A 17457-nucleotide genomic window follows, 5' to 3' on the forward strand; every position below is an offset into this window, starting at 1 on the left:
CTGAACTTATAGAATATTTGGAAAGTCATGACAAAAGTCGTTGTGGTTCAGTCACTCAGTCCTGTCTGACTCTTTGCTACCCAATGAATTGCACCATGCCAGGCTTCCCTGTTCTTCACTATCTCCTGGAGTTTGCTTGAACTTGTGTCCATTGAGTCAATGATTCCATGTAAGCATCTCATCCTCTATAGTCCTCTTCTCCCCTGCCCTCAATCTTTCCCAGCACCAGGGTCTTTCCAATGAGTCAGTTCTTCACATCAGGTGGCCAAAGTATCGGAGCTTCAGCTTCAGCATCAATCCTTCCAATGAATACTAAGGGTTGATTTCCTTTAGGATTGACCAGTTTGATCTCCTTGCTGTCCAAGGGACTCTCAAGAGTCTTCTCCAGCACCACAGTTAGAAAGTATCAGTTCCTTGGCACTCAGCCTCCTTTATGGTCCAACTCTCACATCTGTACAAGACTACTGGAAAAACCATAGCTTTGACTAGATGGACCTTTGTCAGTAAAGTGATATCTCTGCTTTTTAATATGCTGACTAGGTTTGTCAAAGCTTTTCTCCCAAGGAGCAAGCATTTTTTAATGTCATGGCTGCAATTACCATCCACAGTGTTTTTGGAGCCCAAAACAATACAGTCTGTCACTGTTTGCATTTTTTCGCCATCTATTTGCCATGAAGTGATGGGACCAGATGCCATGATCTTAGTTTTTTGAATGTTGAGCCTTAAGTTGACTTTTTTACACTCTTTCACCTTCATCAAGAAGCTCTTTAGTTCCTCTTTGCTTTCTGCCATTAGGGTGGTACCATCTGCATATCTGAGGTTATTGATATTTCTCCTGGCAATCTTGATTCCAGCTTGTGCTTCATCCAGCCTGGCATTTCACATGAGGTACTCTGCATATAAGTTAAATAAGCAGTGTGACAGTATACAGCCTTGATGTACTCCTTTCCCAAGTTTGAACCAGTCCATTGTTCCATATCTGGTTCTAATTGTTTCTTGACCTGCATACAGGTTCTTCAGGAGGCGGGTAAGGTGGTCTGGAATTCTCATCTTTTTAAGAATTTTCCACAGTTTGTTGTGATCTACACAGTCAAAGGCTTTAGTGTGGTCAATGAAGGAGATGTTTTTCTGGAATTCTCTTCCTTTTTCTAGGATCCAATGGATGTTGGTAATTTGATCTCTGGTTCCCCTGCCTTTTCTAAATCCATCTTGTACATCTGAAAGTTCTTAGTTCATGTATTGTTGAAGCCTAGCTTGAAGGATTTTGAGCATTACCTTGCTAGCATGTGAAATGAGTGCAAAAGATGAAAATGTTATCAAAATGCTATATATCAAAACATTTGTGTGTGTGTTAGTTGCTCAGTTGTGTCCAACTCTTTGCAAGCCCATGGACTGTAGCCCGCTAGGCTTCTCTGTCCATGGAATCCTCCAGGCAAGAATACTGGAATGGGTTGCCATGCCTTTCTCCAGGGCATCTTCCCGACTGAGGAATCGAACCCAGGTCTCCCACATTGCAGGTAGATTCTTTACCATATAGGTTGGTGTTAAAGCTTTGATGAGAAGAAACTTTAGAGCCAAAAGTACTTATATGATTAAATCAGAATAAATAGAGATAAACAACTTAGGTATTGGCCAAATGTTAGAACCACAACAATAATATAAACAATAAAAGTAGAAGAGGGGCTCCAACTTGAATGAAGCTTGAGGGCATTATGCAAAGTGAAATTAGCCAATCACAAAATGATGAATCCTGTATGATTCCACTTCTGTAAGGTACCAAGAATAATCAAATTTATAGAAACAAAGAGTAGAATTGTGTTTGCCAGGGTTGGGGGGATGGGAAATGGGGAATTAGTGTTTAATGCATAGAGTTCAGTTTTGCAAAAAGTTTTGAAAAAAGTTCTGGAGATGGATGGTGGTGATGGTTTTACAAAAGTGTTAATTAATGCCACCAAACAATATATTTAAAGATGGTAAGTAATATGCTACATTTCACAATTAAAAATATATATAACTTTTTAAAAAAAAATAGAGGATTGACTTCAAGTTAATAGAGGACTGACTTTACTGCAAATATGTAGTAATTAAGACAGCATGGTATTAACAAAAGAATAGACAAATAGATAAGGATAGAGAACCCAGATGGAAGCCAATGTGAGAATAAAGAGCCTAAAAACAAACTCACATAAAGATAGTCAACTGACCCTTGACAAACAGCAAAAGCAATTAAATTAGGAAAGAATAATTTTTTTCTTTTTTTAATATAAATTTATTTATTTTAATTGGAGGCTAATTACTTTACAATATTGTATTGGTTTTACCATATATTGACATGAATCTGCCACGGGTGTACATGTGTTCCCCATCTTGAACCCCCCTCCCACCTATTTTTCAACAACTAATGCCGGAGCAACTGAACATCTACCTATAAAAATAAATACATCTAGACACAGAGTATACACTATTCAAAAAATTAACTCAAAATGGATCACAGACCTAGCTTTAAAACATAAAGTTATATAACTTCTGGGAGATGACAAGAGAAAATCTAGATGACCTTGTGTATGGAGATGACTTTTTAGATACAACAGGAAAGGCATGAGCTACAAAATAAATAAATAAATAATAGACTAGACTTCATTTAAATGCAAAACTTCTGCTCTTTGAAAGACAATATCAAGAGACTGAAAAGACAAGTCACAGATGGGGAGAAAATATTTGAAAAAGACACATTTGATAAAGGACTGCTATCCAATATGTATTCAATACAAAGAACTTATACAACCCAACAATAAGAAAGCAAACAGCCTGATTTTAAAATGGGCCAAAGACTTTATCAAACACCTTATCAAAGAAAATGGGAAATAAGCATTTGAAAAGATGTTCAATAACATATGCAATCAGGGAAATTAAAGTTGAAACCACAATGAGATACTGAGACAGGTGGGGACATGGGACCTTTTGCTGTAGTGTGGCAATGCTTGCCCCTGGACAAACCTCTCCTCCAGTAATAAAATACAAGGAAACTATATGGAACTAAAAATAACTGCGTATATGTGTAGTGGAGAAAACTGTGGACAAAAAGATACAAAAAGACCAAAAATCCCTACTGCCACTTCTGAAGAGCCAGTAGCAAAAACGGTATTGGGAGCAAAAGCAGGGTACTAAGCGTGCCCCCAGCACTCCGCACCACCAAGGGCTGAGCAAACCACCTAAGCCACCCCTCCAGCCCGATCCTTGGACACACTGCTACCCTCCCCCCATATGAAGAACAAGCTCACCCCCCTCCTCAGGGAGCAAGCAAGTAAGAACTGGTTTGCATTTGCTCCCTGCTGCTGCTTCAGGAGCCCCAGTAGAGCCTTGTCTGAATTTCTTTTCTGGCCTGTAGTCAATTGCTATTGATGGGGGAATACCAAGAATCCTGTTCAGTATCAATACCATATATATCTATTAGATGGCCAAAATCTGGAAGACAGACCCACCAAATACTGTCAAGAAAGAAAAGAAACAGGAACTGTCTTTCATTACCAGTGGGAATGCAAATATGGGAATAGTATGGCCACTTTGGAAGATGATTTCTTTCAAAACTAAATATCTTCTTAACATACAATCCAGTAATCCCACCCCTTGATATTTATTGGTAGTTATATAAAAGGAGCTGAAAACTTACTTCCAGGCAAAAATCTGTATATGATTTTTTATAGCATCTTTATTAATGACTGTCAAAACTTGGAAGCAACAAAGTCCTTCAGTAGGTAAATGGGTAAACTATGTGAGTGTCTTCGGCTGAGTGCCGAAGAATTGATGCTTTTGAACTGTGGTGTTGGAGAAGACTCTTGAGAGTTCCTTGGACTGCAAGGAGATCCAACCAGTCCATTCTGAAGATCAACCCTGGGATTTCTTTGGAAGGTATGATGCTAAAGCTGAAACTCCAGTACTTTGGCCACCTCATGAGAAGAGTTGACTCATTGGAAAAGACTCTGATGCTGGGAGGGATTGGGGGCAGGAGGAGAAGGGGACGACTGAGGATGAGATGGCTGGATGGCATCACGGACTCGATGGACGTGAGTTGAGTGAACTCCGGGAGTTGGTGATGGATAGGGAGGCCTGAAGTGCTGCGATTCATGGGGTTGCGAAGAGTTGGACACGACTGAGTGACTGAACTGAACTGAACTGAATGGTATGATAAGCTCTGATATTAAAAAATCAAATCCACATGCAAATGATAATTAGAAAAGGAGCAAGGATCAGTATCATGAGATAAATGATACAGACAATGGATTGTCAGTGCTTAAAAAAATGAGCTATCAAGCCATTAAAAGACATGGGAGAACCTTAAATGCATATTAAGTGAAAGAAGCCAATCTGAAAAGGCTACAAACTGTGTAATTTCAACTATGTGACATTCTAGAAAAGGCAAAACTATGCAGACAAGATCAATCATTGCCAGGAGCTGGGAGCAGGGAATGAGTAGATGGGAACATAGAGGATTTTCAGGGCAGTGAAACTACTCTGTATGATACTATAATAGCGGGTACACATTTTTATGCATTTGTCCAAACTCACAGAATGCACAGCATCAAGAGTGAACCGTCCTGTAAACTATGGACTTTGGGTGTTAACCATGTGTCAGTGTAGGTTGATCACTTGTAACAAGTCATCATGAGGGGGGTTAGGCATCTGGGGGGCAGGGAGTACATGGGAAATCTCTGTACCTCCCTCAATTTTGCTGCGGTTCTGTAACCTGCTCTAAAAAATAAAAACTTAAATATAAAAATACAAAAATAAAGAGTAGAGGAGAACTGAAATAATAAAAACCAAAGAAGAAGTTTAAGAATTTCAAAAGACAACAGCAGAATTTGTTGATGGGTAGTATTTATCAGAAGGGAGATTTACAGAAGTCTAACACAGCAAAGAAGAGGTTCACAATAAGGTTTAAGCAGGAAAAAAAAAAACTGGAAAGAATGTAAGTGAGACATTGGAGAACAGACTAGAGGGGGTGGAGAACTGGGCAGAATGAAAGAATGTTTTGCATTCCTGTGATTCCCAAAGTGGGGTGAGCTACAGTCACATCAAAGTTTGACCGCAAGAGTTCATAAAGCCTGGAACTGCAGACAGTCCTCTCCCCATCACACTATAAGCTTCAATATTAAAAAGTCAAACCCACACTCAAAACAAGTAAGTGATAATTTTAAAAGGAGCTGGGAGCAGTGAGGTCATGTCTAGGAAGGATTGGGCCAGAAAGAATGAAGCAGTGAAAGCACAGAATTTATTATGTGAGAAAAGATTACCTCCGGGAGCCAGCGCCTCAAGAAAGCTTGTGGTCAAAGCTTTGGTAGGTCTGTTCTCCAACTAACTGTGGTCACAGTGGTGACATGACCAGTTGCATTGGACTCATCCCCACTGCCTGGCCTGGTTTGACCCTCTGGCTCTTGCTGTCAAATGAAGCTTCAGTCCTGGCTCCAGAGCATTGATGTGACTCCCACCTGTACTGCTTGTCTGTTGTCCCAGGAAAGGTCAGGTAAAAAAAAGCAGGTGGCAATAGGGGATATAATCAGGTCAGGTACCCAAACTAATAAATAAGTCTAAGGTTTCAGTGTCTGAAAGTATAGAAAAATAAAACCCTCAGTGAGCCAAATCAGTGAAAACAAAAGGAGAATTGTACATACTTGGAAATGAAAAATGGAGACACTATCATGAACATAAAATTTAAAATCCCAAGTTCCCATATTGTAAAACTATGTAGATATACTGAAAATTAATTTTCTAAAAAAAATATGTTCCAAAATTGACTTCAGAAATGCCCCAGGACCTAACATGCCCAGTGGGAGAAATCCAGAAGCACCCCAGTGTATGCCTAGACAGCTCCCCACACTGATGAAACATTTGACACTTAAGTAGAAGATGACTCTAAAACCCAGTAAATGATTGCAGAATATACAGCATTCTTTGGTTTCTTTTTGTTTTGCACACAAGAGCAAGCTGCAGAATCATTCATCTCCTATATGAAATCGATAGCAAAAACCATAAGTAGAGATCGTCCCAGGAACATAGTAATAGATTGGTTTGAAGCAATCTATTAATATACCATGTCCTATAAGAGCAAAGAGAAATCCTTCTAATTATCTCCATGGATACTGAGGAGGTTGCGACAAAAACCACCCCCCCAAAACCCAGCATATGTATTTCCCCCAGAAAGCCTCAACACTTTGAGAACACACAGATACTGTTTATTATAAGGAAAATACATGCCTTCATTCAAGTTAAATGGTGAGACATTAAACCATCCTATTGATGTCAGGAACAAGACAGGTATGCCGCCTGAATCACTATTCTTTAATACTGTTCTCAAATGCAGTTGGCTAAGAGAAAGAAATAGGGGAATTAGTGTCAAGGGGGAGGCAAAAGAAAATCTTAGAAACAGTAAGAAATTACAATTAGGGTGTTTGATTGTAACACTGATATACAAAATCAACTACTATCTTATATATCTGGTGAGAATACAAAATGTAAAAAATTATTCCATTGAAAATGGTAGCCAAATGATAAAATATCTAGAAATAGACAATAACAAATTCATAGGATCTATCTGAACAAAACCATAAAACTATGAGTGACAGATTTGAATATAAGTTGGATGGCAGCATTCTTGGATAGGAAAACAATTAATCTACAAATTCACTGTGGCCCCATTTTTTAAAAAAGTTATGTGTGTGTGTATGAGAAAGAGAGTTAAAGGGAAAGAGCGAGACAAGTGTTCTGAGGAGCCTTGACCTGAAAATATTTATATTAATATGAATATTTTATATTAATAGGAACGAAGCCTCAGAAATTAAAGGAATTCATAGGGAGATAAATCAATAAAACAGAAGTAGATTCAAACACTTTGAGGAATTTAGTTTACAAATAAGGTGGCATTTGAACAAAGGGGGAAAAGACTATATAATTTTATACCAGAATGTACTGTTACATATTTTGCTAGCACAACTTACTAACCATTTAGAGGGGAAAAAAAAATCTCATCTTTACCTTCATTTCCTGTGATAAATGAATTCCTGGGAGTTAAGAGTAGGTAAAGACAAACAGATGAAACCATAAGGATTTAGAAGAAAATATGAGTAAATTTATTTATAATCTCAGAATGAGAAAGGTCTTTTAGAACTGGAAACAAATTCTGGGATCTAAGATGGAAAAGAAGGATAAATTGACAACATAAAAGTTTAAATTTTATATATGTGAGAATAAATAAGAAAATCAATAGAGAACCTCAAAAGACAAAAGTATTTTCAAGACATAAGACGGAAAAATTTCAAAGTATACATCCAAATTAATTAAGAAAAAGCCAAAACTGTGTAAGGACATAAATTTACCAAAAAGTGACCAGAAATCATTTGAAATGATGTTCAACTTCACTCCTAATAAGTGAACTAAGTCAGAATAATATTGTAACATTATTCTTCACTAGACTGGAATAAAAGCTGTTTGAGAAAACTAAGAAATTGATCATTTCATTATACTCTTGATAAGTGTAACCACAGATCAATTTTTGAAGAATCATCTGACAATAACTGACAAAAGTGTTAAATAGACATAGTCTTAAATTCAGCAACTCCATTATCAAGTTCCAACCGATATCAAGATATAGTCACAAAAGTGTGCCATGATATAAGTACAAGGACACTAATCCTAGATCTGTATATAAAAATAAAGACAGGAAATATTCTATAGGTTCACTAATAAAAGACTAATCAAAGAAATTATTAGTGCACAGGGACAGTGGAAGGCTAAGCAGCTATTAAGAATGAGGTAGATCTTTATATGTTGTTATGGAAAGATCTCTTAACATCAAATGAAAAAAGCAAAGTGCAGGGCACTGCGCACAGCACAGGTTCTAGAAACGGACAGAAAAGGAGTTTCTCTCTCCATGTCCCCTTTCTCCCTCGTCAGTCTCTCTCCTTTCCTGTTTCTTTCTGGAAATGCCCGTCCCTCCCCAGAAGCTCACTCACTGGTGGTCCCCTATGGGGAGATAAGGCAGGGATGGTGGTGGGGGCACTTATTTTCAGCCCCTCATACTTGTCTTTCTACATGTGCATCTTTTCCTTATTACTACATTTTAAATCGCACAGTAGTTATTTGCATGGTCAAAATCCAAACTCCTTCTGTTTGCCTTTTTGTTTTTCTGTATAAAATACAAAACCAAAAAGGTTGTTTTTTTTTTTTTTTTTAAATTAAAGCAAAACGTAGTAGGGCTCAACTTGGAATAGCAGTAAGAAACGAAGTACTGTCTTTATATATCAAAACACTTCTAGTTGTTTCTAAAGACACTTTAATAGAAAAACAATGTGCATTTTTCATCCACTCCATACAGAATGAGTGTACTCTGAGGACAGCCCTGCTCCAAATGGCATTATGCTGGAATGCCCTTATTTATCAACTTTCTCACTGTAAACCAGGTACCTTTTCTGAAGGTTCTCACATACATGATATCACACACACATAGACATAGAGAGCGGGCCCACGCCTCCATCTTCCTCAGTGCACACAAATCCACCCAGAAATGAGTGAACTAAATGGCTGGAGAAGGGCATGCAATTTCTTTTGCTCTGAAAAATCAAATCTTCCCTCATAACGTAGCCATTTCAGGGGTTAGAAGCAAATTAAAGATCCCCAGGAGCTCAGGCATTTTCGGCAGTTTTGAGCTCTGTGAGTTTACTAGATGAAATGACAGAACAGGACAGACTTTCTTGTCCTGTGTCTTCCTCTGATCACATTCAACAGTAAGGATGGGAGAAGCAGTGACAATTGTCAGGTAGAAAATCTAAGTGGAGAACTGCGTCACCACTTGAATTTAAAAGAAAGTCCCCCTTGCTTTCAAAACACACGCTTCCAGTGAATCTACTCATTCAGCCAGCTCTCTGGGCTGAAGCTGGGGTGCATAAACTGAGCCCTGCCAAACCAGAAAACGGAGTTACTAGGTATGCAGCCACTGTTAGTCTATCAGCCTCTCCTGCTAACCACTACTGGCCTGCCATTCAGGAGAGCCATCAGCCATACCACCCCCTCCCCAGTTCCTGCAACACAAGGAGCCTTTTAGCCCTGACACAAGGAGAAAACGCATGGAATACGTTGGCGACTTTATGTTGTGCATTTGTATGGATCCACAAATTTTATAAGGCTAACCAACTCCAATATGTGTAAAACATTTAATACAGTTAAAAAAACACAGATGGTTTAATTTAGCTTCAGCTATTATTACATTGGGTGGAAGTTCTAACAGAATTCTACCTGTCCTCTAGAACAGATTCACTCAACCACCTGGTGCCTAGGGGCAGCAAAGGAAGCCTGAGAGTGTCTGGGATCTACAGAAATTCCCCTGACTTGATGGAGTCTGGTCCTGGTTCAGAATCCACACACACCTGTGTCCATCCTGATTCCCAAGAGGGTAAGTTGGCAAAAATCAGGCTGGCAAAAGCATAATTTACAAGATCAGCTATTACTCTCTTTAAAAGTGCAGACATAGCATAGAAGTATTTATCAACCGTCTTTGGTAGAGAAAATTAAAGTCTGAATTGAAGAAGAATGAGTAGTTGGGTTTTTAGTTTTCTTTCATCAATCATCTGATGGGTTTACTGAGTGTGGTTTATTATTGTGATTAACTTCAATCTAGGTTTGTACACAGGCAAAAGCAGGTATGAATGTCCATGTAGGCCCTCATTTTCAAGTGACATGCAGGCATGCAAACCCGCTGTCCAGGCCTCCCCTGGCAGTCAGTCCTTAGCTACTCCAACCTCTGAAGAGCTCACCAGGCAACATGGGATGGATAAAACTACCTCTCAGGGGTCCTGCTGACCATAAGGACGGCTCCAAGGATATCAAGTGGCTCACTAAAGAGGGTTAAACTGAAACGTGCTGAGATCCCATTACTGAAAGTAACAAGGAAACTGAAACCGACATGACAGCGATGGGGTACATGTGCGTCTTTCGGGGTTTAACGATGCTGTGGGATCAGCCATCCCAAGTTCTCTTTAAGCCATCATCATCGAGCATCTGTGTTATGTTCTATACGCTGCGAGCCAGGGCTGGGTCAAGCGAAGTCTTTGGACACAGCTTCAACGAAGTTGGGTGCCGACATCAGGATGCCGATGGTGCAGAGGATGGTGAAGACGGAGAAGGCCATGAGACACAGGCGGTCCACCACACAGGCTGCGAACTTCCACTCACTGCACACAGCCTCACTCTCGTCCTGGCAGCGGAAGCGGTGGGCGATGTAGCGCACCTCCTCCAGGATCTTGGCCAGGTCCGGGTCCCCCTCAGAGGGCTGGCCGCCATGCAGCAGGTGCTCGTCATGGGTGGGGGAGCAGGCCACGCGGCCGCACACGACCCCTGAGTCAGGGGTGGGCGCGCAGTGCATGCTGTCCAGGCCGCGGAAGCCGATGTACAGCAGGTTGCCATTGGTGGCCGGCGGCCCCGCCACTGCGCTCATCTCCACGCTGGCCAGGCTGCAGCGGCGCTGCTTGTGCTGGCAGGCCGGCCGCACCTTGTCCTCCCCCGGCCTCTTCATGCGAAGGAACCAGGCGCACCAGTTCAGGAGGATGACTCTGGTCTGCGGAGACAGCACAGTCTTAGAGGTGCTGGGCAGGGCCCACAGCTGACCCCGAGAGCAAGGGGGATACAACTGTAACACCCACTAGACTTCATGGGGGTGGACCCTGGGGGTGACAGGTCGCCACACCTTCCCAGGCGAGTTTACACAGGCAAGCAGTGCCAACGGGGTATGATGGTTCGATCAACTGTGAGGTGATGATAAAGCAATGCAGAAAATCACCCTGGGAAGAAGCTATGGGCACAGTGCCATCTCAGGGAAGACAGCCTCTGTGGGTGAAGAGGGTTGTCTTCTAAAGGGAGCCCTGAGCCAGGGAACAGAGCATTTTACATCTGGAACTAGGGACTGTCATCTTCAGCTCTGTGTGGGGTACGCCAGTGTGTAGCAGCAAACTCATAAAGGCACCCCGGAGATGTTAAGCTTTAAGGGGCAACCCTGTGACACTTGAGACATCGTGTGCATCCCTAGCCTGAAGCAGTCCAGACTGTTACATCAGATCACTGCATTCCTTGCATGATATCCTACCCTTGCACAGCAGATTTTAGAACTTGTCCTGATAAAAGGCAAGTGCCAAGAAAGTCATCATGGAACACACAAGCAGCATAGCATGCTCCCAAGGTGTGAGGTTTGCTGTGCCGACAGATGCAAAGTTGTCAGGGCATAAGTACTTAGTAAGTTGTTTTGACCTGTTTTATTTATAGAACCATTAGGTATTCCTTCTGTCCTAGGTGCTTTCTGGAAAACACAAAACCCTGACTCATGAAAGGTGCTGTGAACCTCTAACCTAATCCATTAGGCTGCAGTGAAGACTGAATGAGATGATACAAGACAAAGTGCTGTGAAAAGTCTGAAGCTGGGGTTGGCAGACTTTCTTTAAAGGGCCAGATGGTAAATATTTTAGCTCTGCTGATGAAGCACAAAATCAGCCCAAGTCCTTTAGATTTATGGCTGATGTATACACACATATATATGCACTGTGTGTGTGTGTGTGTGTGTATATATATATGTGTATATATATATCTATATGTAAATATATAAATCACTTTATACCAGAAAGTAACACAACACTGTAAATCACCTATATTTGAATAAAATAAGTTAAAAAAAAAAAAAGAATCTTAGGCTCAGAGAGATGAATAAACTGGCTCAAGGTCATACGGTGAGTCTGAGTCACCTAATGTGTTCTGACTTCCACAGACTCATCCATACAAAGGTCTGTCTCTTGGGTTTTCCACAAGCCCCCGTGACTTTAGCCCAACCCCCACTGGGAAGGCACCAGAAAGCCAGGGCCAGAACTCAAGGAAGCACATGGGGTAGTGAATGTGCCCAAACCCAGACACAGCGGTGCAGGGAGACCTGAGCCTCAGATCCAGGGCTTTGCTATGCCCCACACGTGGGGGTCTGCGCATCCCCTGGGGCACAGCTCAAGCTGAATCTATTTTGAGTTTTATGGCCTGAATCATTAGCTTTCAAGGCTAAAGCATCTCAGAAGATGAGATTATCCTCTTGGCACTTCCCGGTCTGTGCGTGTGACCTCTTCTGTTAGGTTATGGTTTTGTTTCTGGCTGTGCAAATGTCACATAATGCCACCGCACTGGCAGTGTTTTCTTCATGGCAACAGACCATAATGAAAGCCCCCTGGAGGTTGTTTTTGCATATAGAAAGAAAGAAAAAAAACCGCAGTGTGTTATATAAAATGAAAGAGAAACACAATTTCATATTTGCTTTGCACCATTGCTTTAACATGTTCTTGTGCTGAGAGGTGAATAATCAGTATTAATTCAGCGGAGAAGGCAATGGCACCCCACTCCAGTACTCTTGCCTGGAAAATCCTGTGGACGGAGGAGCCTGGAAGGCTGCAGTCCACGGGGTCGCTGAGGGTTGGACACGACTGAGCGACTTCACTTTCACTTTTCACTTTCATGCATTGGAGAAGGAAATGGCAACCTACTCCATTGTTCTTGCCTGGAGAATCCCAGGGATGGGGGAGCCTGGTGGGCTGCCGTCTATGGGGTCACACAGAGTCGGACACGACTGAAGTGACATAGCAACAGCAGCTCTAATTTAGAATTCTCTGGAACAGTAACGTGCTACCAGGTCATTAAAAATGGTTTTGTATCTTACTGCCTTAATTTCCTTCTCTGTACAACAGTCAAAACAGAAAAAATAGGAATATGTGTTTATATTTTGGCATCTGCATAAATACTGGAAGGAGAAAGAAATTAATTGAAATGGTTATCAATTGGTGGTGGAAGTAGGGGTAGCAATGGGAGCAGAATTTTCTTATGTACAATTCTTAGATTTTGATTTCTGATACTTGTAAATCTTATTTCAAACAGATGGGTGGATAGACAAGAAAGTCTTTCAATGTACACAAATATGTCTCAGCTTTTTTTTTTTTTTGAGGGGTGGGGAGTGAACTTCTCAAAACAAGCCTGCAGACTGTGGTGATATGACCTATGTGACAGGTTGTACCATTATGGGGAGCCCATGGCTGATGCCATGAGAGTTACCAAGTATAAGGACTTGCTGTGGAAAAGAATTCAAGGGCAGTCACTCTGTAAAGCCAATTTCTTAAAAAAAAAAAAAAAAGGAAGAAAGAAAAGAAAAAAAAGGTCTTTCTTAACTTTTGTGTAACTCTAAATTATTGTGCAATAGATACTTTTAGAAGGTCCAGGAACTCCCTGCTCCTGGAGATTAAGGAAATGCATTTTACATCTTGCAGCTGCATTCAGTCCTAAACTGACTCTGAACTTGGACTCAAGATTATGGGTCAGCAAAGACAGGGTTGTTTAGGCATGAGAGGGCTTCTTTAGCTCCCAGTGGTCCCTAAGCCTTGCTCTCTGGACATGAAGACTACAAGGTTTGTGGGGCCCCAGAAACAAGTGGGGTGAGGGGTTGCAGGACAGCTTTGCTCTGGGTGGGGGGTTTGGTCACATCATCACATGAGGTGGGAGAAGTCCAGGCCCTGCTCAGCCCTCAACCAAGGTTTGCCAACATGGCAAATAGAGGGGGAAACAGTGTCAGACTTTATTTTGGGGAGCTCCAAAATCACTGCAGATGGTGACTGCAGCCATGAAATTAAAAGACGCTTACTTCTTGGAAGGAAAGTTATGACCAACCTAGATAGCAGATTGAAAAGCAGAGACATTACTTTGCCAACAAAGGTCTGTCTAGTCAAGGCTATGGTTTTTCCAGTGGTCATGTATGGATGTGAGAGTTGGACTGTGAAGAAAGCTGAGTGCCAAAGAATTGATGGTTTTGAACTGTGGTGTTGGAGAAGACTCTTGAGAGTCCCTTGGACTGCAAGAAGCTCCAACCAGTCCATTCTAAAGGAGATCAGTCCTGGATGTTCTTTGGAAGTAATGATGCTAAAGCTGAAACTCCAATACTTTGGCCACCTCATGCGAAGAGGAAAAGACTGGAAAAGACTCTGATGCTGGGAGGGATTGATGGCAGGAGGAGAAGGGGACGACAGAGGATGAGATGGCTGGATGGCATCACTGAGTCGATGGACTTGAATCTGATTGAACTCCGGGAGTTGGTGATGGACAGGGAGGCCTGGCATGCTGCAATTCATAGGGTCGCAAGAGTCGGACATGACTGAGCGACTGAACTGAACTAAACTGAAGCAAGAGTGGGTATAGTGTTTTGGATGCTGGACTTACATGGAGCATAGCCATGGCTTGGGAAGCATCAGCACACATCACGAGGCATCAGTGCTGGGAAACGTGGGGAACACGGGGCCTGACCTGGGCTACGATGACAAATGTTTATTTTCTATCCATTCCCTTTTATCACATCCCCCGTCACCACTGTTAACCACTTACCTTTACTTTATAGACATTTGGTTAAATGACTTTCCTATGTGTATTGTGATAAAAGAAACTTTCATATATTGAGATAGAGGGAAGTCATTCTGGCTTATACATAAGTTAACTTGAATTCCCTGGTGGCTCAGATGGTAAAGCATCTGCCTACAGTGTGGGAGACCTGGGTTCAATCCCTGGGTTGGGAAGATCTCCTGGAGAAGGGAATGGCAACCCACTCCAGTATTCTTGCCCCCCCAGCCCCCCAAAAAGGGGCTCAAAGAGATATTGGACTTCCCTGGTGGCTCAGACAGTAAAGCGTCTGCCTACAAGGCGGGAGACCCGGCTTCAATCCCTGGGTCGGGAAGATCTCCTGGAGAAGGAAATGGCAACCCACTCCAGTATTCTTGCCTGGAAAATCCCATGGACAGAGGAGCCTGATAGGCTACAGTCCATGGGGTTGCAGAGAGTCGGACACGACTGAGTGATTTCACTTTTCAAAATAGCCTATGGCCTATCAAATATACATTGTACATCTGCTTTAATTATTAAAGGAAAAGGCACACTGACTCAAAGTAAAGTATGTCCATGATAAAAATAAAAGATTAAATGCCTCTCTTCCTGGGATGTCAGTGTTAACCCTCTGATGATAAGACTCCCTTCTCAGGCACCAAGGCCATGCTGAATCAATGTGTACAAGCTGATCTGTTTTTTGTTGTTGTTGTTGTTGTTGTTGTTTTTTACCTTGAAGAAGAAATGTAACCCCAACTTGTTCAATGTTCTTTGTTCTTACAAGATATAAAACTGTGCTGAAAACCCTGCTTCTCCAGAGCAGTTTCTCAGAGTCATCTGGGAAGCTAGTTTCCAGGCTGGCCCTCAGTTTGATAAAATTCCTTTCTATTCCTATTGTTTATTGATTATTTTGTCGACAACTGAACGTATATGTGTACACTGCTCACTGTTTCTTACTCTTTTCACTCCTCATTCTGTTTTGAAGCTCCAACCAGTAGCTGTATGGTCATCTTCTGTGTTGCTTCTAACACTATGTGCAGAAAGGAGGTTTAGAAACACTGTTCAGTGAAAGGTGCAGAGCGGTGGCCTTAGTCCATTTCTGGGATGTCAGATTGTAAGGACAGCCCTGTGGGACCCTGACAGCACTCACCCTACTCCCCTGGATGCAGAGAGATGCAGACATGTGAGAACTGCAGCTTTTTGTTTCGGAATCCAAGTTTTTTGGGGGATTTTAAAAAATAAATGTCATCCTTGGAGCCCCTTCTGGGGAAAGCACCCTGACCCCTCTTCTGGTGGAATTGCTGGGGAGGAACTCACCCACTTAGGCATCTTGCCACCATCAGGGTCGTGGTGGTGGTACTGTAGCACGATCACCGTGACGACCACAGAGAGGCCCACGATGATCATGGTGCTGGCGAAGTACTGGGCTGCAGAGAGCGCAGATGCAGGGGTGTTACCATAGCACGGTGCAGGGAACCCAGACAGTGGCATCCTGACCAGGGGCTGGGGAGTGAGGCTCAAGAGCAGAGTGTGACCTCTCCTAGGCCTGCAGCCCACAGCCACAGAGGCCAGCCCACAGCATACAGACCTGCCTCCTCCAGTCCTGGTGAGCAGCCTCACCAGCTAACTGAACTTTGAGGAACCCTGACTGCTTCGTCCTTTGGTGAAAGGTAAGTGCACCTCACAGGATGGTGATAAGGTTGTCTAATAAGGAAGCATCATTGTCAGAACTGAAACCACTGGGACACAGAGGAGGTGGTCACGACAGTTATGACTGCAGACCGTGGGCAGGCTGCAGAGGTCTAGCAAGGGCAGATCGGGTGCCACCCAGCTGTCTTTTCAGGCCTGGAAAATGACTCTACTTACAGTAGGCTCTGGCTCCATCAACCGAGAGCCATAGGGGTGGGGAGTGCCAGCTGGCCAGTCTGAGGAAGAGGTCAGCTACAGCGTCCTTTCAGGCTGAGAACATCAGCTTCAGCTTTGATGGGTAAGGATGCATTTCTCTACCTTGGCCCAGGTGAGAAGCAGCATGGAGCTCCCTCCTGGTACACTGGCTATCATCTGTGAGCCTAAATGGTCACTCAGCCTCTCTGAGCCTCAGATTCTCTACTGTATAACAGGGACAGAAATGCCTTCTCTGCAGGGTTGGTGCAGAGATTAACAATTTTATGGACCAAGGGTATAGGAAAAAGTTGGCACAGGTGGGCATTCTTTAACTGTCAACTATGATTATTAAACCTTCAGTGTGGAGGAGCAATTTTGGGATTAACACATATACTACTATATATAAAATAGATAAACCAGTAAGGACCTACTGTATAGCACAGGAAACTGTACTCAACATTTTGTAATAACCTATAAGGGAAAATAATCTGAAAAAAAATATAAAAGAATATATATATAAAACTGAACCACTATGCTGTATGCCTGAAACCAACAAGATACTGTAAATCAATTATACTTCAAAAAATAAAAAAGGGATTAGAAGCATGGATTCAAGTACAAGAGTATTAAAAATAATGAAACAAAAATATGTATGATCAACGCCTCCTTAAACAAGTAAAACAATAAATTATGCTAACATAAATATAAATAAATAGATGAACCTTCATTGTGGCTACCCACCAAGAGGCTGAGCTCTTAAACAGACATCCTTGTACAAGGCTAAATATATGGCCATACACTTGGTTAAAAACACCTCCTACCCTCCAGGCAGACAGGAACTCATTGCTTTCCGATGGAGACCAAGAGGAACATACAAGGAGCTACTGGAGAACAACATCTGAGACTTGACATCAGCATCAGGGACCTCTGGGAAGGGGAGGGAAGGGGGACCAAACCATGACTGTTATGGGCCGCATACTGTGTACCCCTAAAATTTGTACGTTGAAGTTCTAAACAACAAGTACCTTAGAATGTGACTGTGTTTGAAGAGAGGGCCTTCAAAGAGGAGATTAATTAAAGTGAGATTGTTAATGTGGCACCTGGTCCAAACTGGCTGGTGTCCTTATAAAAAGGGGAAATTTGGGAACT

General features: G+C 42.2%; 1 protein-coding gene across 1 annotated transcript in view; it reads right to left on the bottom strand.

The window, feature by feature from the left end:
* Nucleotides 1-6208: 6208 nt before the first annotated feature.
* CHRNA7 (cholinergic receptor nicotinic alpha 7 subunit) overlaps nt 6209-17457 on the bottom strand; it is a 160891-nt gene continuing 149642 nt past the window's right edge. The window contains exons 9-10 of the mRNA XM_042235173.1: nt 15742-15851; nt 6209-10603 (exon numbers count right to left, since the gene is read on the bottom strand). Coding sequence (XP_042091107.1) covers nt 10085-10603; nt 15742-15851 — 629 coding nt within the window. The 3' untranslated portion in view covers nt 6209-10084. The remainder of the gene's footprint in view (nt 10604-15741; nt 15852-17457) is intronic.

The sequence above is a fragment of the Ovis aries genome, chromosome 18 (assembly GCF_016772045.2).
Source record: "Ovis aries strain OAR_USU_Benz2616 breed Rambouillet chromosome 18, ARS-UI_Ramb_v3.0, whole genome shotgun sequence".
In the NCBI taxonomy this organism is placed as follows: domain Eukaryota; kingdom Metazoa; phylum Chordata; class Mammalia; order Artiodactyla; family Bovidae; genus Ovis; species Ovis aries.